General features: G+C 51.6%; 1 protein-coding gene across 2 annotated transcripts in view; it reads right to left on the bottom strand.

The window, feature by feature from the left end:
- LOC127474244 (acid-sensing ion channel 2-like) overlaps window positions 1-15855 on the bottom strand; it is a 162549-nt gene extending 146694 nt beyond the window's left edge. For both annotated transcript variants that reach the window (XM_051794782.1, XM_051794781.1), the window contains exon 1: window positions 15088-15855. In XM_051794782.1, the coding sequence (XP_051650742.1) occupies window positions 15088-15651 (564 nt within the window). In that variant the 5' untranslated portion in view covers window positions 15652-15855. The remainder of the gene's footprint in view (window positions 1-15087) is intronic.
- Window positions 15856-16116: the final 261 nt, after the last annotated feature.

Raw genomic sequence — 16116 nt, 5'->3', positions numbered from 1 at the left:
TGTGTGAAGGTGCTGCTGAATTGACAACATATGCACAGAGCCAAAGTAAATGGTCTGGAACTCAGCAGTGAGGGATGGGAAGCTCTCCCATCCCAGGCTCACACGCAGCTCAGGGTGATGCTGAGCTGCTGGTTGGGGCAGATCCTGCACAATTCTGGTGTATTTTCACCAGCACGACCCTGTTGCTGCTGAGCAGAGGTGATTCCAGTGCCCAGGGGAGCTCTGGCAGAGCCTCCTCCACCTGCTCAGCTTTGCTGCCTTCATCCCACACAGCCAGCATGGATTTGCTCCTCAGTCTCACTGGTTAAGCAGAGCATCCCTCCCTGTGCAGCAGGAGCAGCCCAGGCCCAGCCACCCTGCTCCACAGATCTCCTCTCCATCGGGATCATCCCTCTGCAAAGGTGAAGCTGCAAAGCCCTGCAGGGTTCCAGCAGCACCAGCTCCAACTGCAGCACAAAGGGAGGGCAGCAGGGGCGTTGCTGCCCTCCTGCCAGTGGAGCTTTTGAGCTCCCAATTTAGGATTCAAAAGGGGACAGAGGGGACTCAGAGCAAACTCCCAGTGCTGCCACTAAAATCAAGCACGTTCAGCACGAAGCCATCCCAGCCTCATTAGCCAACACCCCCTAAGTCAGCTGAAGGGACTCAAAATTAGCCCCCATCTCCACTTTGGCTTGTCCTAAGAGCATCACTGATGCCAGCCCTCAGACTCCCCCACTCCAGGGATCCCAGAGCACCTGCCAGGGGAGTTATTTGAGGTCCAAACCCGCTCCACAACCCCTTGGATGCTGCTCCAGGTTTGCTGGGAACGTTTCCATTCCACACAGCCCTAATTAACAGCGGCAACAATCCCTTCCCACCCGCGGGAGGGAAACCCCGGTGGGCAGAGGGAACATCCCTCCAGCTGCTCCCACAGCCTCGTCTCTCCGGGAAACCCCAGGGCAAACTTCCAAATCCTGCAGCACATTCCAGCCTGGCGGGGGAGCCGGGCTTTGCAAAGGAGCCGCGTTTGCTCTCCCTCATTTAGGGGATAATAGCCCAGGTGCTCTCTTTCGTGAGACAACAATCAGAGCTCCCAGACCAACTCATTTCTGCAGAGGGGGTTTATTCATGTGTTTTCCAATAAGGTCTTCATTTCTCTCCCTGTTGTGTTGAGAGCTCTGGAAAGGTTTGGGTCAGAATCACTCCAGCCAGTGCTGTCCCCCCTTTTTCTCCTGTGCTGCTCAGAGACGCCATAAATCAGAAAGAACATTGTATTATTTTTAAGCATTATACACATTATATTTATTTTAAGCATTATACACATTATATATCCATTATATACATTATATAATGGATATTATATGTACATTATATAGCCATTTTTGCACGATGTCAAATCCAACACCGTCCCAGGGGCTCACAGATGTGACACCAGCACAGGCAAACAAAAATCCCCTCACACCCAGGGCCTTGATTTCCATCAGACTGACCATCAGCAAGATCCCCGGGGTGTTCTTACCACCCCTTGAAGGTGAAAATTGAATAACACCCAGATGTGTCCTCAACTTGACACCAATACGTGAGTTTGAGGGATTCAGAGCAGTTCAGGTCTCACCCTCCTGTTTTGGGCAGCTGCTCACAGCAAGTTACAGGAACACCCTCAAGAGAAGCTGCTGAGCTTCCCTGTGGGATCTTCCCCCAGCCCTGGGCAGGGTTAAACACCCCCAGGACTTGCACCCTGCTGGACAAAATATCACTGTGTCCAAGCAGAGCTGGCCAGGGGCTGAGTTAATGGGACTTCCAGGTCTGATGAGCTGGGTGTTAAAATCTCCCCGTGGCCAAGAAACACAGAACTCACACTCTGTGCCTCCAGGAACTCAGGGGAAAGAGCTTTCCAGGACATGGCTGTGTTTTTCCAGCTTTCCCAGGCACCCCACCATCTTTGCTGAGCCCAGACCCAGGTGTGCACCCAACCCATTCCTTCAGAACAGGAAAATGTTGGTGTGTATGGAACTGGGGAGGTCCTGGAGTGCAGCTCCTGGCACCCACATCACCTAATCCCACTGCCAGGGATGATCCTGCCTCAAACCCTGCTGGGCTCTTTATCCCCATTATTCCCACCGAGCAGTCCCTTCAGGATTTCAGTCCTTCCAGGAATAATAATAAAAAAAATCCTTTCTAACTTCCAGCCTCGAGTTATCTATGACCAATTCACACCCTTTGCTCCCAAGGCAGCACATGGTTCAGCTGGAATGGTTCCATTTCCCCCTCAGGGTTTATCCCTTGGTGTATTTTCCACAGAGCAATCCCAGCCCTTCACACACTTAAACCAGCTCAGTTCTCATCATCTCCCCTCCTAGAACAGGTGTATGAGAAATAAAAATGTGAGTTTATAGGCGTATCACGAAGTTGTGAGATATCCAAGTCTCAGAGTGGACTTGGGTGTCAGGGTCTTATTTGGCCAGTCAAGGGAAATATAAAAATTCCTAAAAATTAAAATCTTTTGGGCCATGTGAGAGTTTGGTACACAGGGGTTTCTTTTCTCTCTTTGGGCTAAGAACAAAGGAAGATCATCACTTTCGACAGAGGATGGCCAGTGGCCAATTAAAAAGAAGGGAAAGCCCCTTTTCAGAGAAAAGAAACCTTTTTAGGTAAAAGTGAATATATTAAGCTTATCTGAAAAAGGTGGGATTTTTGTAAAACTACAAAATGCATGAAATTTAAACCCAAGGGGTCTTTTCTCCCCAAAGAACTCGGTGTGAGAGCAGACCCAGCATGATGAATAAACTCTTTCTTTTGTTTTATGAGCTTTTGCCATCCTTCTAAATTTGAGAGAGAAGTTTTTCTCACAGGCACCTCTTTTCCTTAACCCCCCTCATCCTCTCACTCTGCTCCAGGCTGGTGGAATGAAAACACCACCTTCTCCAGTGGCATCAGCACCTCCTGAGCTCTGGAAGGAACAGCTTTGGAAAGAGCCTTGGTAAGATTAAAGCAGCCACTTAATTAAAAAAAAAAAAAATACAAAACACCAGTCAGGATCTCTGTGATATTATTGTGGTGATTTACATAATTGCACACAAATTCCCAGGTAAGGACTGCTTGGAGCACTGGGTGTGTCCCCTGGGATGGATGTGCCAAACAAGCAGGCAGGGCTGGAGCACTCACAGGTCTTTCTCAGTGATGTTCGAGGTCCATGCTCTTCAAAATATTAATTTTAATGTTGCACCACCACAGAATCTCAGAATGGTTTGGGTTGGAAGGGGTTTTAAAGCTCATCCAGTCCCACCCCCTGCCATAGAAGGGACACTTCCACTGGCCCAGGGTGCTCCAACCTGGCCTTGGACACTTCCAGGGATCCAGGGACAGCCACAACCTCCCTGAGCAAACCCTTCCAGTGCCTGCACAACTCCCAGAGATGGGACAATCAATCCTTCCCTTTACTGCAGAGCCCATGGGAGGTTTGTCCACCTGCAGGGATGGATGAGGAGAAAAACCACACGCAGCTTTAGGGACAGGGGATGGTTTCATGAAGGTCTGGCAATCCCAGCTCCCAGTTCTCAGCTCCAAAATTCCACCCTGGAGGGGAGTCCACACCCAAGGGAACGTGTCTGGAGCTGAGCCTGAGCTGCCCCACGTGGCTCAGGGAGGGGAATTTGGGTTCTGAAGAGAAAACCTTCTCCACTGCACCCCGAAGTCTTAAATATTATTGTTCCCTGTTGAGTGTGGGTTAAGGGAGGAAAACAGTGACACTTTTCTCTTGGCTCTTTTGCAGCTCTTGTAAAGGCATATAAAAATAATAATGAGCCACTCAAGCACTTTAAGCAGTCAGGCAGTGATGAATGAGACCCACTAAAACCCTTCTGTCTTTGCCAAGGGCACTCTGGATTATACTTGAACCTGTTTTAACCTCAGCACTTAACCTTCTTTTCCACAAAGTTGCCATTGCACGACAACAACCAGGATGGAGCTCAAAATAACAAGTTGAAGGAATGGTTCCCTGAGAGGAAAGGACTGTTTGCTTTACAGTTGGGGCTGGGGGTTTAAAGTCTAATTTATGTGCTTGCTAAACCTCAGATTTTAAAGAAATGGGAATATAATTCTGTGTTACCAGTAAAGGAAGGAGGAAAGGGAGGAAATTCAGCATGAAAGAGTTTTTTTATGACAGCTCGGCATGAAAAATGTGGGGAAAGAATAGAGACAAGCATTATGTGCAGAAATTATAGGACTTTTGCACAGAATCCCGAAATCAATGAGGTTGGAAAAGACCTCCAGGACCCTCAAGTCCAACCTGTGACTGATCCCCCCCTTGTCCCCCAGCCCAGAGCACTGAGTGCCACAGCCAGCCCTTCCTTAGACACCTCCAGGGGTGGGGACTCCAAACCTCCCCGGGCAGCCCCTTCCAATGTTTAACAACCCTTTCCATGAGGAAATTCCTGCTGATGTCCAGCCTGGCCCTCCCCTGGCACAGCTGGAGGCCGTTCCCTCTCCTCCTGTCCCTTGTTCCCTGGGAGCAGAGCCCGACCCCCCCCCGGCTCCCCCCTCCTGTCAGGGGGTTGCAGAGCCAGAAGGTCCCCCCTGAGCCTCCTTTTCTCCAGGCTGAGCCCCCCCAGCTCCCTCAGCTGCTCCTCAGGGGACTTCAAATGGAGACCCACACAGGTGTCCTCCCTCCCTTGATCTCAAATCCCTTCTTGGAGACAGAATCCCAAGGCAGCAGGAACTCCTGGGAACTCGAGCAGAAGTTGGTGCTGCTCCTGCTGTGCTCTGGGTTGCTTTTGCTGCCTGGAGCAGAAGGACACAGATTTCCACTTTGTCCTTGGATTCAGCCACCAAACCAGAGCATCCTGAGTGGGAAAGGACCCCTGAGGTGCCACTGCAGTGGAAATGCTGCCCAGCTCACAGTCACCCACGTGCTGCCCACACCCAGGGCAAGCCCCGAGGTCCAAAGGCACAGCAGGCAGCTCCTGGTGCCTGCAGGAAAAGAGCTGGACATGCCAGTGTTCCCTTGGGAATATCCTCTGCCATCCTTTGCCCACCCACACTCACCAGCCCAGGCACTGCTCCCAACTCCTCCCCTCTCCCACTTTGCACTGGGCAGGCAGAAAAACCCAGTCCTGAGTCTTTCAACTCAGGAGCAACACACCAAACCTGCCCAGACGGATCAGGGAATCGTGGGATTGTTCAGGCTGGAAAAGACCTTCAAAGTCATCAAGTCCCACCCAGCCCCACCACCACGTTCATCACTAACCCAAGTGCCACAGCCACTTGTTTTTTGGGCACTGCCAGGGGTGGGGATCCACCCCTGCCCTGGCCAGCCTGTGCCAGTGCTTTATGACACTTTCCATAGAAATATTTTCCTTAATATCCAATCTGAGCCTCTCCTGGAACTACTTGGGGCTGTTTCTCTCACCTCAGGAACGTGGGATTCCCCACAAGCAGCGAGAATCCCAAGCCTAAAACTGGGATTTGGGGCATCCCTGCTGGGCTGGGTGACCCCAAACCATCACCTGCACCTTGGAACCACCCCCCTCCTCAACAACCAGCTGCCAACACCTTGTCTGACAAACCCCCCAGGGCTGAGGGGACCCCAAAGAGCTGGAATGTCTCCAGCCTGGATGTGCCTGCACAGAAGGAGAGGAGAAAGGATTCCAGGTGGGGTCAGGAGATGGAGCTGCTGGGGCCCAGCTTGGAGGAGGGATGATGGGGGATCTGAAAGGTTTCTTAGCACAAAAGCCACATCCTGACTCCTGGTTTTGTCGGTTTTGTGTCTTTTTTGAAAGACAAGAGCAATGACAAGAACATACTTAACTCAGACATTTGTTTCTCCTCCTGATAGGAAAAAAAAAAAACCAGCATGGAAGGACCAGAATACACAAAGGGCTCACAATGACTGTGTGAACAACTCACAGTTCATCCCCCAGGTTTAGATATTACTGCAAACACCTCCCTGATTTACAACAAAATAAATGCCCAGCACATTTCCCTGCCCCTGGTGACCAAACTGGCCTTGCTTGATCTCCACGACTGGTTTGTCTCTAAACTGGGAATGTACAGTTTATACAGTTTATATATAAACATAATGATTTGTATTTTTGGCCTCTTTCTGGAAGAAAAAAAATGCTTAAATGTGATATGCAGAGATCCAAGTCTTCTCTACTAACACTTGTTTATGCAGGACTCTTAGAGAAATATTTGATCTTGTGCAATAATAAATGGCTGGATTTTTTTGAATGCATTGAGCCTGATCCTGAACACAATGGCTGGAAAATTGTTCTTCTCTATCATAAGATTGGAAATGCTCCTTTATATTACTACAGTTAATAGTTTTGCACTACTGATGCTGCAGAGATTCTCAGAATAAAGGGTTAAATGTTGCATTAACAATAACTGTGGTGGATGTGCTTTAACCCCCTGCATTACATGGGTTTGAAACATGGGAGGAAAAATATGCTGCAATTAATTGTTCCAACCAACAGCACAGCAAGTGGAGGAGTAATTTGGGCTTAGAAACACCCTTCCATGTTTAACAGCATTCCAAAGGGGAAGGGAGGGGGACAGTTCACTCAGGGATGAGGCTGTTTAGCCTGCAGGCACTTGCAGAAGCTGCCTGGGGTTTGGGAATAGCCCTGGGTGCTCAGGTACACTCTGATTTGAAAATACAGCTTTCAAAATGGCTTTTTGAGTGAAGGCATTTGGAGAAAAATCTGTTTGGTTTGAATTCCTCCTGCACAGGAATGATGGATGTCCCTGTGCCTGCACAAAATCCCAACCCATCCTCTGCAACAAGTTAAAGCAAATCCCCTCCCTTATTTAAAGTTCAATCGATTTTAATAATAAATATTTAACCATCAACATAAACCAGGCAAACAGCTCTTGGCCCTGAGGAGATGACAATTTATTGCCAATAGGAATGGCAGCAGGAATTGACAATTTATTGCCAACAGGAAGGCAGGGAGAGCCCTGTATTGACAGGAGGCTCAGAGAAACCATCCCCAGGAAGCTCAGAGGATGCTCTGGTAGGACCATCTTGCTCTGGGAGCTGCCCTTGGAAAGCAGGGAATGAAACCCTCTTACTCAAGGAAATCCAGATGTGGATGTATAACTCAGGGTTCACCCTCACCATCCTCAGATTATACCAAATTTCACCTCAAAACCCCCCAAAAACAGAGCCTGGGGTGCACCTGCCCCACAAGTGCCAACGTGGACACTGCACATGCTGCAAAGTTCCCCAGCTCTGGGTCACTTTTTCCATCACTTAATTCAAAACAAGCCAAAAAAATCGTTATTCCTGAGACATCCCAGGGCTGCAGTGTTTTATTCTGCGCTGAGGTTTTTCATTTGGATTCATTTCATGGCAAACAGAAACGCTTCAAGACAAAAAGCTTTCATTTTTCACGTGGGAAATCCCCTCCCAGGAGCCCCCTGCTCGTTTTTCTGGTGCACAAGCACCAGAGGAAAAAATCCTCTCCCTCTTCATCTGCTTTTCCCTGGAGAGATGCAGATGTGCAGAGACATCTGAGGGTCTCTTTGCTCTTCCCAGGGATAATGAGGAGGGTTTTGCAGGGATGGATGGAGCTGTGGGGGCTGACAGCATCATCTCACCCCCATTAACGTCTTCAGGAGGGGAAACTCCCCTGGGGTTCAGTGGAAATAGGGTTGGTTTGTCAGCCTGGGGTTTGGTTTGTCCCACAGCTCCTCCTCAACAGCCATTTCTGGAATGGAATCTTCTCTCTCCCCACATCCCTGGAATTACACACACCCTGCAAAGGACTCCTGGTAATCCACTTGCAATCCCTGGGCAGAAATGAACCCATTGGTTGTCCCTGTGGATGACACCTGTGTTCCAGGAGATGCTCCAGCATAATTTATCCTGAATTAATGGCCATTTAGAGGGGTGGTGGCTGCAGGATCCATGGCCAGGGTGGAGTAGGGAAAATGCAGTTCAATCCACAGGGATCCAGCTCAACCCCTGACCCAGCAGCTCCTTCCCTTCAGGGTGATATCCCAACCCTGCCTCCTCGTGCTGGGCATGGAAACTGGTCCATTTTTTACATAAAACTTGGTTTAGATGGGAATGTTGTTCGAGAAGCTTCCACAGCTGCAGTTTTCACAAAGCCTTTGGGGAAAACACTTGGGTTCTTTTCAGTAAAAAAAAAAAAAAAAGAAAAGAAAAAAAAATTAAAAATCCACAAACATTAAATGCTTCAAAGAAATAATGATCAGAAGACTCTGTGGCTGCTGTAACCAGTCATCACCTCCAAGAAAAAGAGGAGAGAACATGTCATGTTCTGGGAGTTTCCTAACCCTAAACCTAACCCTAATCCCACCAGTATATCCAGAGAAAAATACCAGTCTGGTGAACAGAAACTGCAGTTTCTGGTCTGTATTTTCACAGAGGAACCAGGAAACCTGGTGGCAAATGTCAGTTCTCACCCCAGGTCCCTCTCAAACAAATCAGCCCTTTCCAGATGGCTGGGAGTGCCTCCCACCTCCCAAAATGGGACACCACCACCCCTTTGAGGTCACACTGACGCCTCCCTGACGTCCTCCTTCCTCTTTCCCGGGTTTCTCCATCCCTGGAGAGCTGCTGTGAGTTCCCAGCACTGCTCCCTGGGTGACAGGCAGTGAGGGACCCCACGTGCTCCTCCACAGCCTGGCAGGAGGAGGGGGAAGAAACAGAGGATGTCATGGATATCTCTGTTCCAGCAGCCATTTCAGTGCCAGGGAGCAGTGGAAGTTTAGATGACTAAGGGTGAAGCTTTCATTAGTTCCTCCCACTGGTCATTAACTCTCCTCTGTAATTAATTCACTGTCCTGCCCGTGGCACTGCAGTGATGCTGGATTTTGGGCAAGGGGCTGGAGGGACAGGACAAGGGGGAATGGCTTTAACTGAAACACAGTAGGTTTATATTGGACATTGGGAAGGAATTGTTGGTTGGGAGGGTGGGGAGCTCCTGGCACAGGTTGGGCAGAGAAGCTGTGGCTGCCCCTGGATCCCTGGAAGTGTCCAAGGGCAGCTTGGATGGGGCTTGGAGCAACCTGGGCTGGTGGAAGGTGTCCCTGCCCATGGCAGGGGGTGGCACTGGATGGGCTTTGAGGTCCCTTCCAACCCAAACCATGCTGGGATTCCAGGAAAAGACAGGGACACCAAAAAGATTTAAGACCCAGCAGGTCTTACATTTTAAACAGCACCTGTTTTTCGTTGTAGAATCATAAAATAATTCAGCTTGGAAGGGACCTCAAGAGGCCACCCAGGCCCTCACCCAGGAGTTCTCACCAAAGTCAGACCTGTTCTCTTCTTTAATTCAGTGAGAACTTCTCCTGTTTCATGTTCAGGGTTTCACCCCTTTCTGTCTGTGAGGACCATGGGCGTGGTGGGCAGAACCTTTCAGGGAGTGTTTAAACCCACAGGGGGCTTTGCAGCACTCACATCTTGCTTTTCCACAGGGCACCACTGCCCTTGGTCAGAGAAGCCCCAAGGTTCCCCAGGAGGGAACATCTGGGAGGTTCCTCATTATTTGCCAAGAAGTCTCCAAGGGGCACGAGGGGTGAGGAAGAAAGTCAGGACAAGGTGTGTTGTCCCACTTTCCCTCTCCAGATGGAAACCATGCTGGGTTTTTATATGTTCCTTGTCTTTCCAGGCCTTAACTTAGTTTGGGGCATGATTAAATCAAACCTTTTTCCTATCTAGGAAAGAGCACAAGTCCATTTGAGAGCTTCCCATGGTTTTACCCTCCATCCACTGCAGGCAGCAAAGAGTCCTGGCCCAGGAGCTGCTGTCAGGGAGAGCCTGTGACAGGAGCTGTGTTAGTCCCAGGGAGCCAGGGGCTGAGGAGACACCAGGACGTGGCTGCTGGGAGACATTTCTCCTCTTTGCTCTCAGTTGTTTGCAGCTTTACCTCTCCCCTGCAGCTCCCAGGGCCTGTCTGAGAGACTCAGAGGTGTTCCCAGTGCAAGGAAAGGCTCATGGAATTCCCAGGACTGTTCTGATAAAGCCTTGCAGCCCTCAGACATCCCCTCTATCCCTAAAACCCTCTTGCTCAGCATTTCTCCCTCAGCTCTTGCATTTTGCTCCAGCTGCTGCTCTGAGTGCAAATCCCTGGGCAGGGGTGGCTTGGAGGGGACAGGGGAGCTCCCACTTGGCCTCCTGATGAATGACTGGGATGGATGGGAATCACTTGGAAGTCAGGAGTGGTTCTTGCTCTCCTCCAAACACAGTGCCAGGGAAGGCTGAGCCCTCAGCTGGCTCTGACACACAGAAATCCTTTGTCCTTCCCCATCCCTGGGCCTGCTCTCCCTCTGCTCTCCAGCTGCCTCTGGCACCCTGGCAGTGCCCATTTCTGCCCATGTTTGCCTGGCCAAGAAGCAGCTCAAACCCAGAACCAAGCACAGAGCTTTTAAAAGAGCATTAAGGAGGATTTTTATCACTGGGCTGGTCAGGTCTTGAGTCTCAGCTTCTCAAATGTGCAGCACCAAGGTCCCAAGTCAATGGGCTGCAGCCTCACTTCTGAAATTTCTGTCCCTGTTTCACCCTTTCAGTATTAAAGGATTTAAAATCAGGTTTGCCATGAAAAGACCTCACTGAAGTTCCACAGCTTTCTCTCTGGTACATTTTTAAGTCCATTAACAATTCAAACCCAGGAAGATCTTTTTTTGTGAATGTTCAGCCCAACTGGCATCCCCTCAGGAAACTTCCTGAATTTAAAGCATTATCCTCCCAGTTTGGGATAAATAAAGGGAGTACAAAGGGGGAGGCACCACCACAGTCACGAATCCTCAGGGGACAGAGAAACTTAGTCCAGAAAAACATGGAGTAGGATGAGGGTCTGCATTTCTCAAGGGCAGGGTTTGCATGTCAGCCAGATGTGTGACCCAAGAACAACCCACCTCAGTTTTTAGACACCACTTGAGACACCCCCAGGGGCAAAACAACAACCCTGCACTCCCCCTGTGCCCACACACTGAACCCCAACAGCACCTCCAGGCTCCAGATATCACAACCCAGGCTGGGAAGGCCACACAAGGACCTGATCTCTTGGGAGAAAAACCACCTGTTTGTGTAAAAGCCATCACAGAATTGCAGATCTCACTGTGGCAGCTCAGGTCCTGCTGCAAACTTTGGGAAAAGTCACAGTGCTCCAGAAAAATTGTTCAATGGGAAAGAAAAGTTTTCCCAAGTCTAGCAGCCACCATCATGATTGTTTATTTATTTTTTATTGAGGGAAGTGGAAGTTGTGTGATGAGAGTCGAGAATGGGCTAATTAAAAGCTATTCACTAATCACTGACCTCATGGATGCACTGGAAAGAATGGGGGAAAAAATATATGTATGGGAAAAGGCAGATAAATTGACAGAAACCTGTGTCTTAAAATAGCAACATTCACATGAGATCCTGTCCATTATGTGATCCCTGTCTGTCAGGAGAATGTGGATTGAAAATAAATGAGTTCTATTGGAAATAAATGGACACGGCAGAGCAGGCCCGGGGGAAGTCATTGTGTTATCTGGGATGAATTGGAGGTGTGAGGAAGCCCAGTCCACACACTGCATTTAGCAAATAACCTCATGGGAACATGTTCAGCCACCAGAACACCCAGAACACACCCCCAGTGCCCCAGCCTGGCAGGGCTGGGCTGCTGGGCATCCTTTCTCGAGATTTCCCACTCCCCTGCTGCTCATATTCCCAGTATCCACTCCCACCCTTCAGGATGGGTTTGAAAGGGTTTTCACAGGTTTTCTCCCACACCTTTGCTGTGCCACACACCAAATTATGCCCCAGGGCTCCCCTGCCATCACCCAGGGGATGGAACAGCAAAGGACCACGAGCCACCCTAAGGATCCCAGGGAAGAGGCACTCCCAGAAAATCCCAGCAGTGACCAGCCACAGCTCTCCCAGGCTCAGAGACCTTCAAGTCACAAGGAGCAGCAGGAGCACAGCTCCTCCAGAAAATCCCCTCTGCCAGGTCCTCTCCAACCAGGACCTCCCGGGAGGAGCAGGGCAGGAAAAAAGGAGGGGATTTCCTTGGCTGCTGCTGTTTTCCTCCCAACACTTCCCTCCTCCAAGCACTCCAAGGGAATGGGGCTGCTAAAGCATGTCCTGCCTGTTTTCTCTTCCCCATTGCCCTGCCCACAGCAGGGCTCTGCATTATCTGATCTGTGGCAATGCCAGCACAGGGGCAGCACTGTCCTTTTTGGGGGGGCTCTGCAGGAAAGCTCGGGGGACTCACTCCCCTGGGCACACCTGAACGTGAGGAAATGTCTCACAGGCACCATCCTGGGGAGGAACCAGGGAGTGGAGGGAAAGCCCAGCTCAAATCCTGGTGGTAAAAGCACCGACAGAGAATTTCAACAGGGAAGGGGAGGAGGAAGGAGGGGAAAGTCGAGTTTTCGAAGTGCCAGTTCCAGCTCCTGCTTCCCCACGAGGCAACAGCCCCGTGGGCTTTCTCCAGGGCCACCCTGCACCCCACACAGCCCTCCCTGCACCAAAAGCATGGCCCTGACTCCTCCAGCAGCACCTGATTGCACAGTTCCTGCCTTGGTGCAGCCTCCTGCTGCAAAGCTCCTGCCTCTTCTGCTCCCAGGGGCCTGAATTTGGGGAGTACAGACAAAAAACAACCCTTAGTTCTTCACCCTGCTGATGTATCACAGAAGTGCTCTGGGATTTACATCCTGTTTCCCTTCAGGAAACAAGGCAGGTGATGCTTCTCCTGTGGGTGCTGCAGCAGGATGGATGGGCTGTCACAGAGCCCCAGTGCAGCTGCAACAGGTTGGTGGTGATTAAATGCAAAATTCGTCCAGGACATGAGGTTCTGATTCAGCCTGGAGGCAGCTCAAAGACCTTTCCAGCTTCTCCCTGTGGAAAAACTTACTCATCCTTCAAGCAGACACTTTTTGCTGCCTCTTATCTCCGAGAGGTAAAATCTGGAAGGCAAAGCAGGATCATTGTGTCCCTGTTGAGTGATCCTGAGGGATTGCCTGGAGTCAGGGAGACTGAACCCCTGCCCCTGTTAGAGGCACAACAAGCAGTGTTGTCTTCTGGATCATCCAGGACCTGCTTTGCAGAATGGCCTGAAGTATTTCCCTGAATCCCTCCAGCACTTTGACAAAGACAAGCACTGTCAGTCCACATTCTAGCTGGCCCTGATCTGTTTTAACACATCATTTATTTGGCAGACAGGGAACGTTTGTCTTTCTGGAAACTACTGTGTCCCCCCGTGGAAAAAAAGGCAATAAATCATTGTTTCAGGAGCAGCTGCCTCAAAAAACTAACTGGCCAGGGCTGACACCCCACTGTGTCCCAGGGGGGCTGCCAAGAGCTCCTGCCTTCTCTGAGAAAAGGACCTGCTTTTTTAAGGCCTGCAGATGTTTTGGAGGTGTTGTTTGCTCTCTGGCTTCGAGGCTTTTGCTTTTGGCTGGTGTTTATTGCCTTGTTGGGAAGCCCAGGGGCAAAACAGCTCCTGCTCCCCACACCCTCACTCCAGGTAAGGGAGGTCTGTCCATCCTGTCGGGATCTGTCCTCACTCCCCAACTCTTCTGTCCCCTGGACTTCAGCACCTGTGTCTCCTTTTCCATCCCATTCTCCAGGTTTGGTCACACATGGCTTGTCTTTAGCAAGCCCCTCTCCTTGGGGCTCTGTTGACTCCTTCCCATGACCCACAGGACCCCCACGACCCCCACCCTCTGCTCAGACCTGCCCAGGGAGCAAAAACAAGGGAGTGCTTTGCCTGGGTATGCAGGGCAAGGCAGCAGGGTTATGCACAGGCAAAAACTGAGGCATAAAATGATCTGTTCCTGCTCAGAGGTTTAAAGGCAGCCCAGCCCAGGTGATGGCAGACTCTGGAGCAGGACTCAGTTGGACTCATTTACTGCGAGATCCAGAAGCAGCAGAGGCAGAAAATATTCCCTTCTCCTAAAAGCACACAAAGATCCTGCTGACAAACCCAACAAAGATCCTGCTGACAAACCAGACCAGCACAAAACCTGCCCTGGCCCCTGCAGGACTCAGGGCAGTGAGCAGAATGAGCAACATCACCCCCGGAGAAACAACCACTGAGAGCTGGAGCATTCCTGACTCCAGGAACACTGACACACACACACCCACCCCTCCCGACAGCTCAGTCAGTGCCAAGGGACTGGCCAGCGTGGCCTGAGGGCACAGTGTGACTTACCCAGTCCCCAGCACCCCCACATCTCAGCCAGGATGGGCTCAGACCCCCAGCCTGGGGGAGCAGCCCCCTCTGCAGCCCCCTCGCCTGCCCCAGCAGCACAGGGGGGCACCACTTCTTCCAGACAACCTCCTGATTCTTTTTATTTTACCCTGGCACTCTCTGCCAGCCCAGACACCCAGGGCAGCCTGCACTGCCAGCAGGAGCTGGAACTGAGCAGTGTCTGCTTCCCTCAGGATGCTCAAGTACCCGGCTCGCTCCACCTCCCCCAGCCTCGGAGCAGACTGGGATCAGAGCTCAGCCTCATTTCTTCCCCTCTGCTTCTCCTCTTCCCCCCCTTCTCTCCAGCACAGCACCAGGCATGGCACAGCACCAGGGAGGTACCCAGCTGCTGCCCACACTCCTCAGCAAACCAAGACTGATGAGCCACGAACAGCAGGAACAAGCAGAAAAATCTCCCCTTCCGTAATTCCAGCACATCTCCAAACACCTGGGGCAGTACAGCTGGACACCACTCAGAACAGCCTCGAGTCCCTGCCCTTCTTGTTGGCCTCTTTCCAGCCCTTTCTGCTTCCTCCAGCTCCTGACAAAGCAAGAGACCCCCCAAGCCCCCGCGGTGCTCAGCAGGACCCATCTCATGCCCTGCCCTGACACCAAAGAGCCACCTGGGTGCCACGGGCCTCATGCAGGGTGGAGGCTGGACCTGCTGCAGCCCCTTGCAGGTGTGGCCCCACAAAACCCCCCTGTTAAGACTCCAACAAACAAACTTCAGCTCAACAGGCTGCTCCTGCTCCTCCTCTGCCACACCAGAGCCTGGCAGCCGCTCGCCCACCGCGCCGTGCCCACGTGGCTTAGCCAGCGACCTCCAGCACCACCCTGGCCCTGCAACACCACCATCCACACACGCCCAGAGAAGAGGAAAAGCAGAGTGCCTGCTCCCACTCACAGTTTTGAAGTCCTCGTGGTTGCACTCCTGCCCTTTGAACTTGCAGTACAGCATCATATCCTTCAGGTCGTGGCCCACCCGCGCCAGGAACTCCTGCATGCTGAACACCTTGGGCTTGTAGTGCTTGAAGTTGGCCTTCTCCTGGAGGATGGCCAGCACGGCGGGGTCGGCCAGGTGGGGGTTGGGGATCTGCAGGTTGACGTCGAGCAGGGCCAGCAGCTCCCCGGCGTGGTACAGGTCGTTGGTGGTGAGGCGGGAGAAGCGGAACTCGTTGAGGTTGCAGATGGTGACGGCGGGGAACACCAGGCTGTTGGCCACCACCTCGTCCACTTTGGTCACGTGCTGGTAGGAGAAGTAGAAAGCCACCCTGTCCGAGCTCTCCACCAGGAGCAGCCCCAGCGAGCCCACAAAGGCCAAGGTCCAGAGCAGGCGCCGGACGGTCACCGGGCCGTAGACGAAGATGTGGCGGAGCCCGTGGAGCGTGGTGGTGTTGGCAAAGATCTGGAGGCTGGAGGGCTGCAGGCTGCCCATGCTGTCCTCGCTGGTGCTGTCCTTCAGATCCATGGCTAAGTTAAAGCCTGGCACTGCTTTTTGGGTCAGTCTGCAGCTCGAACTGGGAGCTGGATCTCTCCTCTCTCCCAAGAAATCAAAGCCTTTAAGGGGCGGGCGAGAGGAGGGGAGTGAGAGCAGCTGCCGCCAGTTTATCCCACGATCGCGGCAGCGGCTTCGTCGGGGTAAATATTTATATAAAATCCATTCAAACTCTCGCTCTCGATTTCCTCGGTGCGATAAGGAGGGCTGGTTTTATTTAGGGAGACACCAAGGTGATGTGGAAGAGATGTGGGTGGGCAGCGAGAGCGGAGCCAATGGCAATAAAGTCCTCCCCCTGCACACACACACACGCACACACGGCCGAGGGGAGAGGAGATTAAGCGAGCGAGCGAGTTTAAAACAAGGCGAGGCAGCTCTCGGGCTGTTAACTAGTGCGGAAAGCCGAGGATGCTGCTTCCCGGAGCTGATGGCTCCAGA

Source organism: Manacus candei, unplaced genomic scaffold (genome assembly GCF_025592945.1).
Source record: "Manacus candei isolate 608988 ecotype Guabito, Panama unplaced genomic scaffold, ASM2559294v1 h1tg000040l, whole genome shotgun sequence".
Classification (NCBI taxonomy): Eukaryota; Metazoa; Chordata; class Aves; order Passeriformes; family Pipridae; genus Manacus; species Manacus candei.
This window is presented reverse-complemented; position numbering and strand designations above follow the sequence as displayed.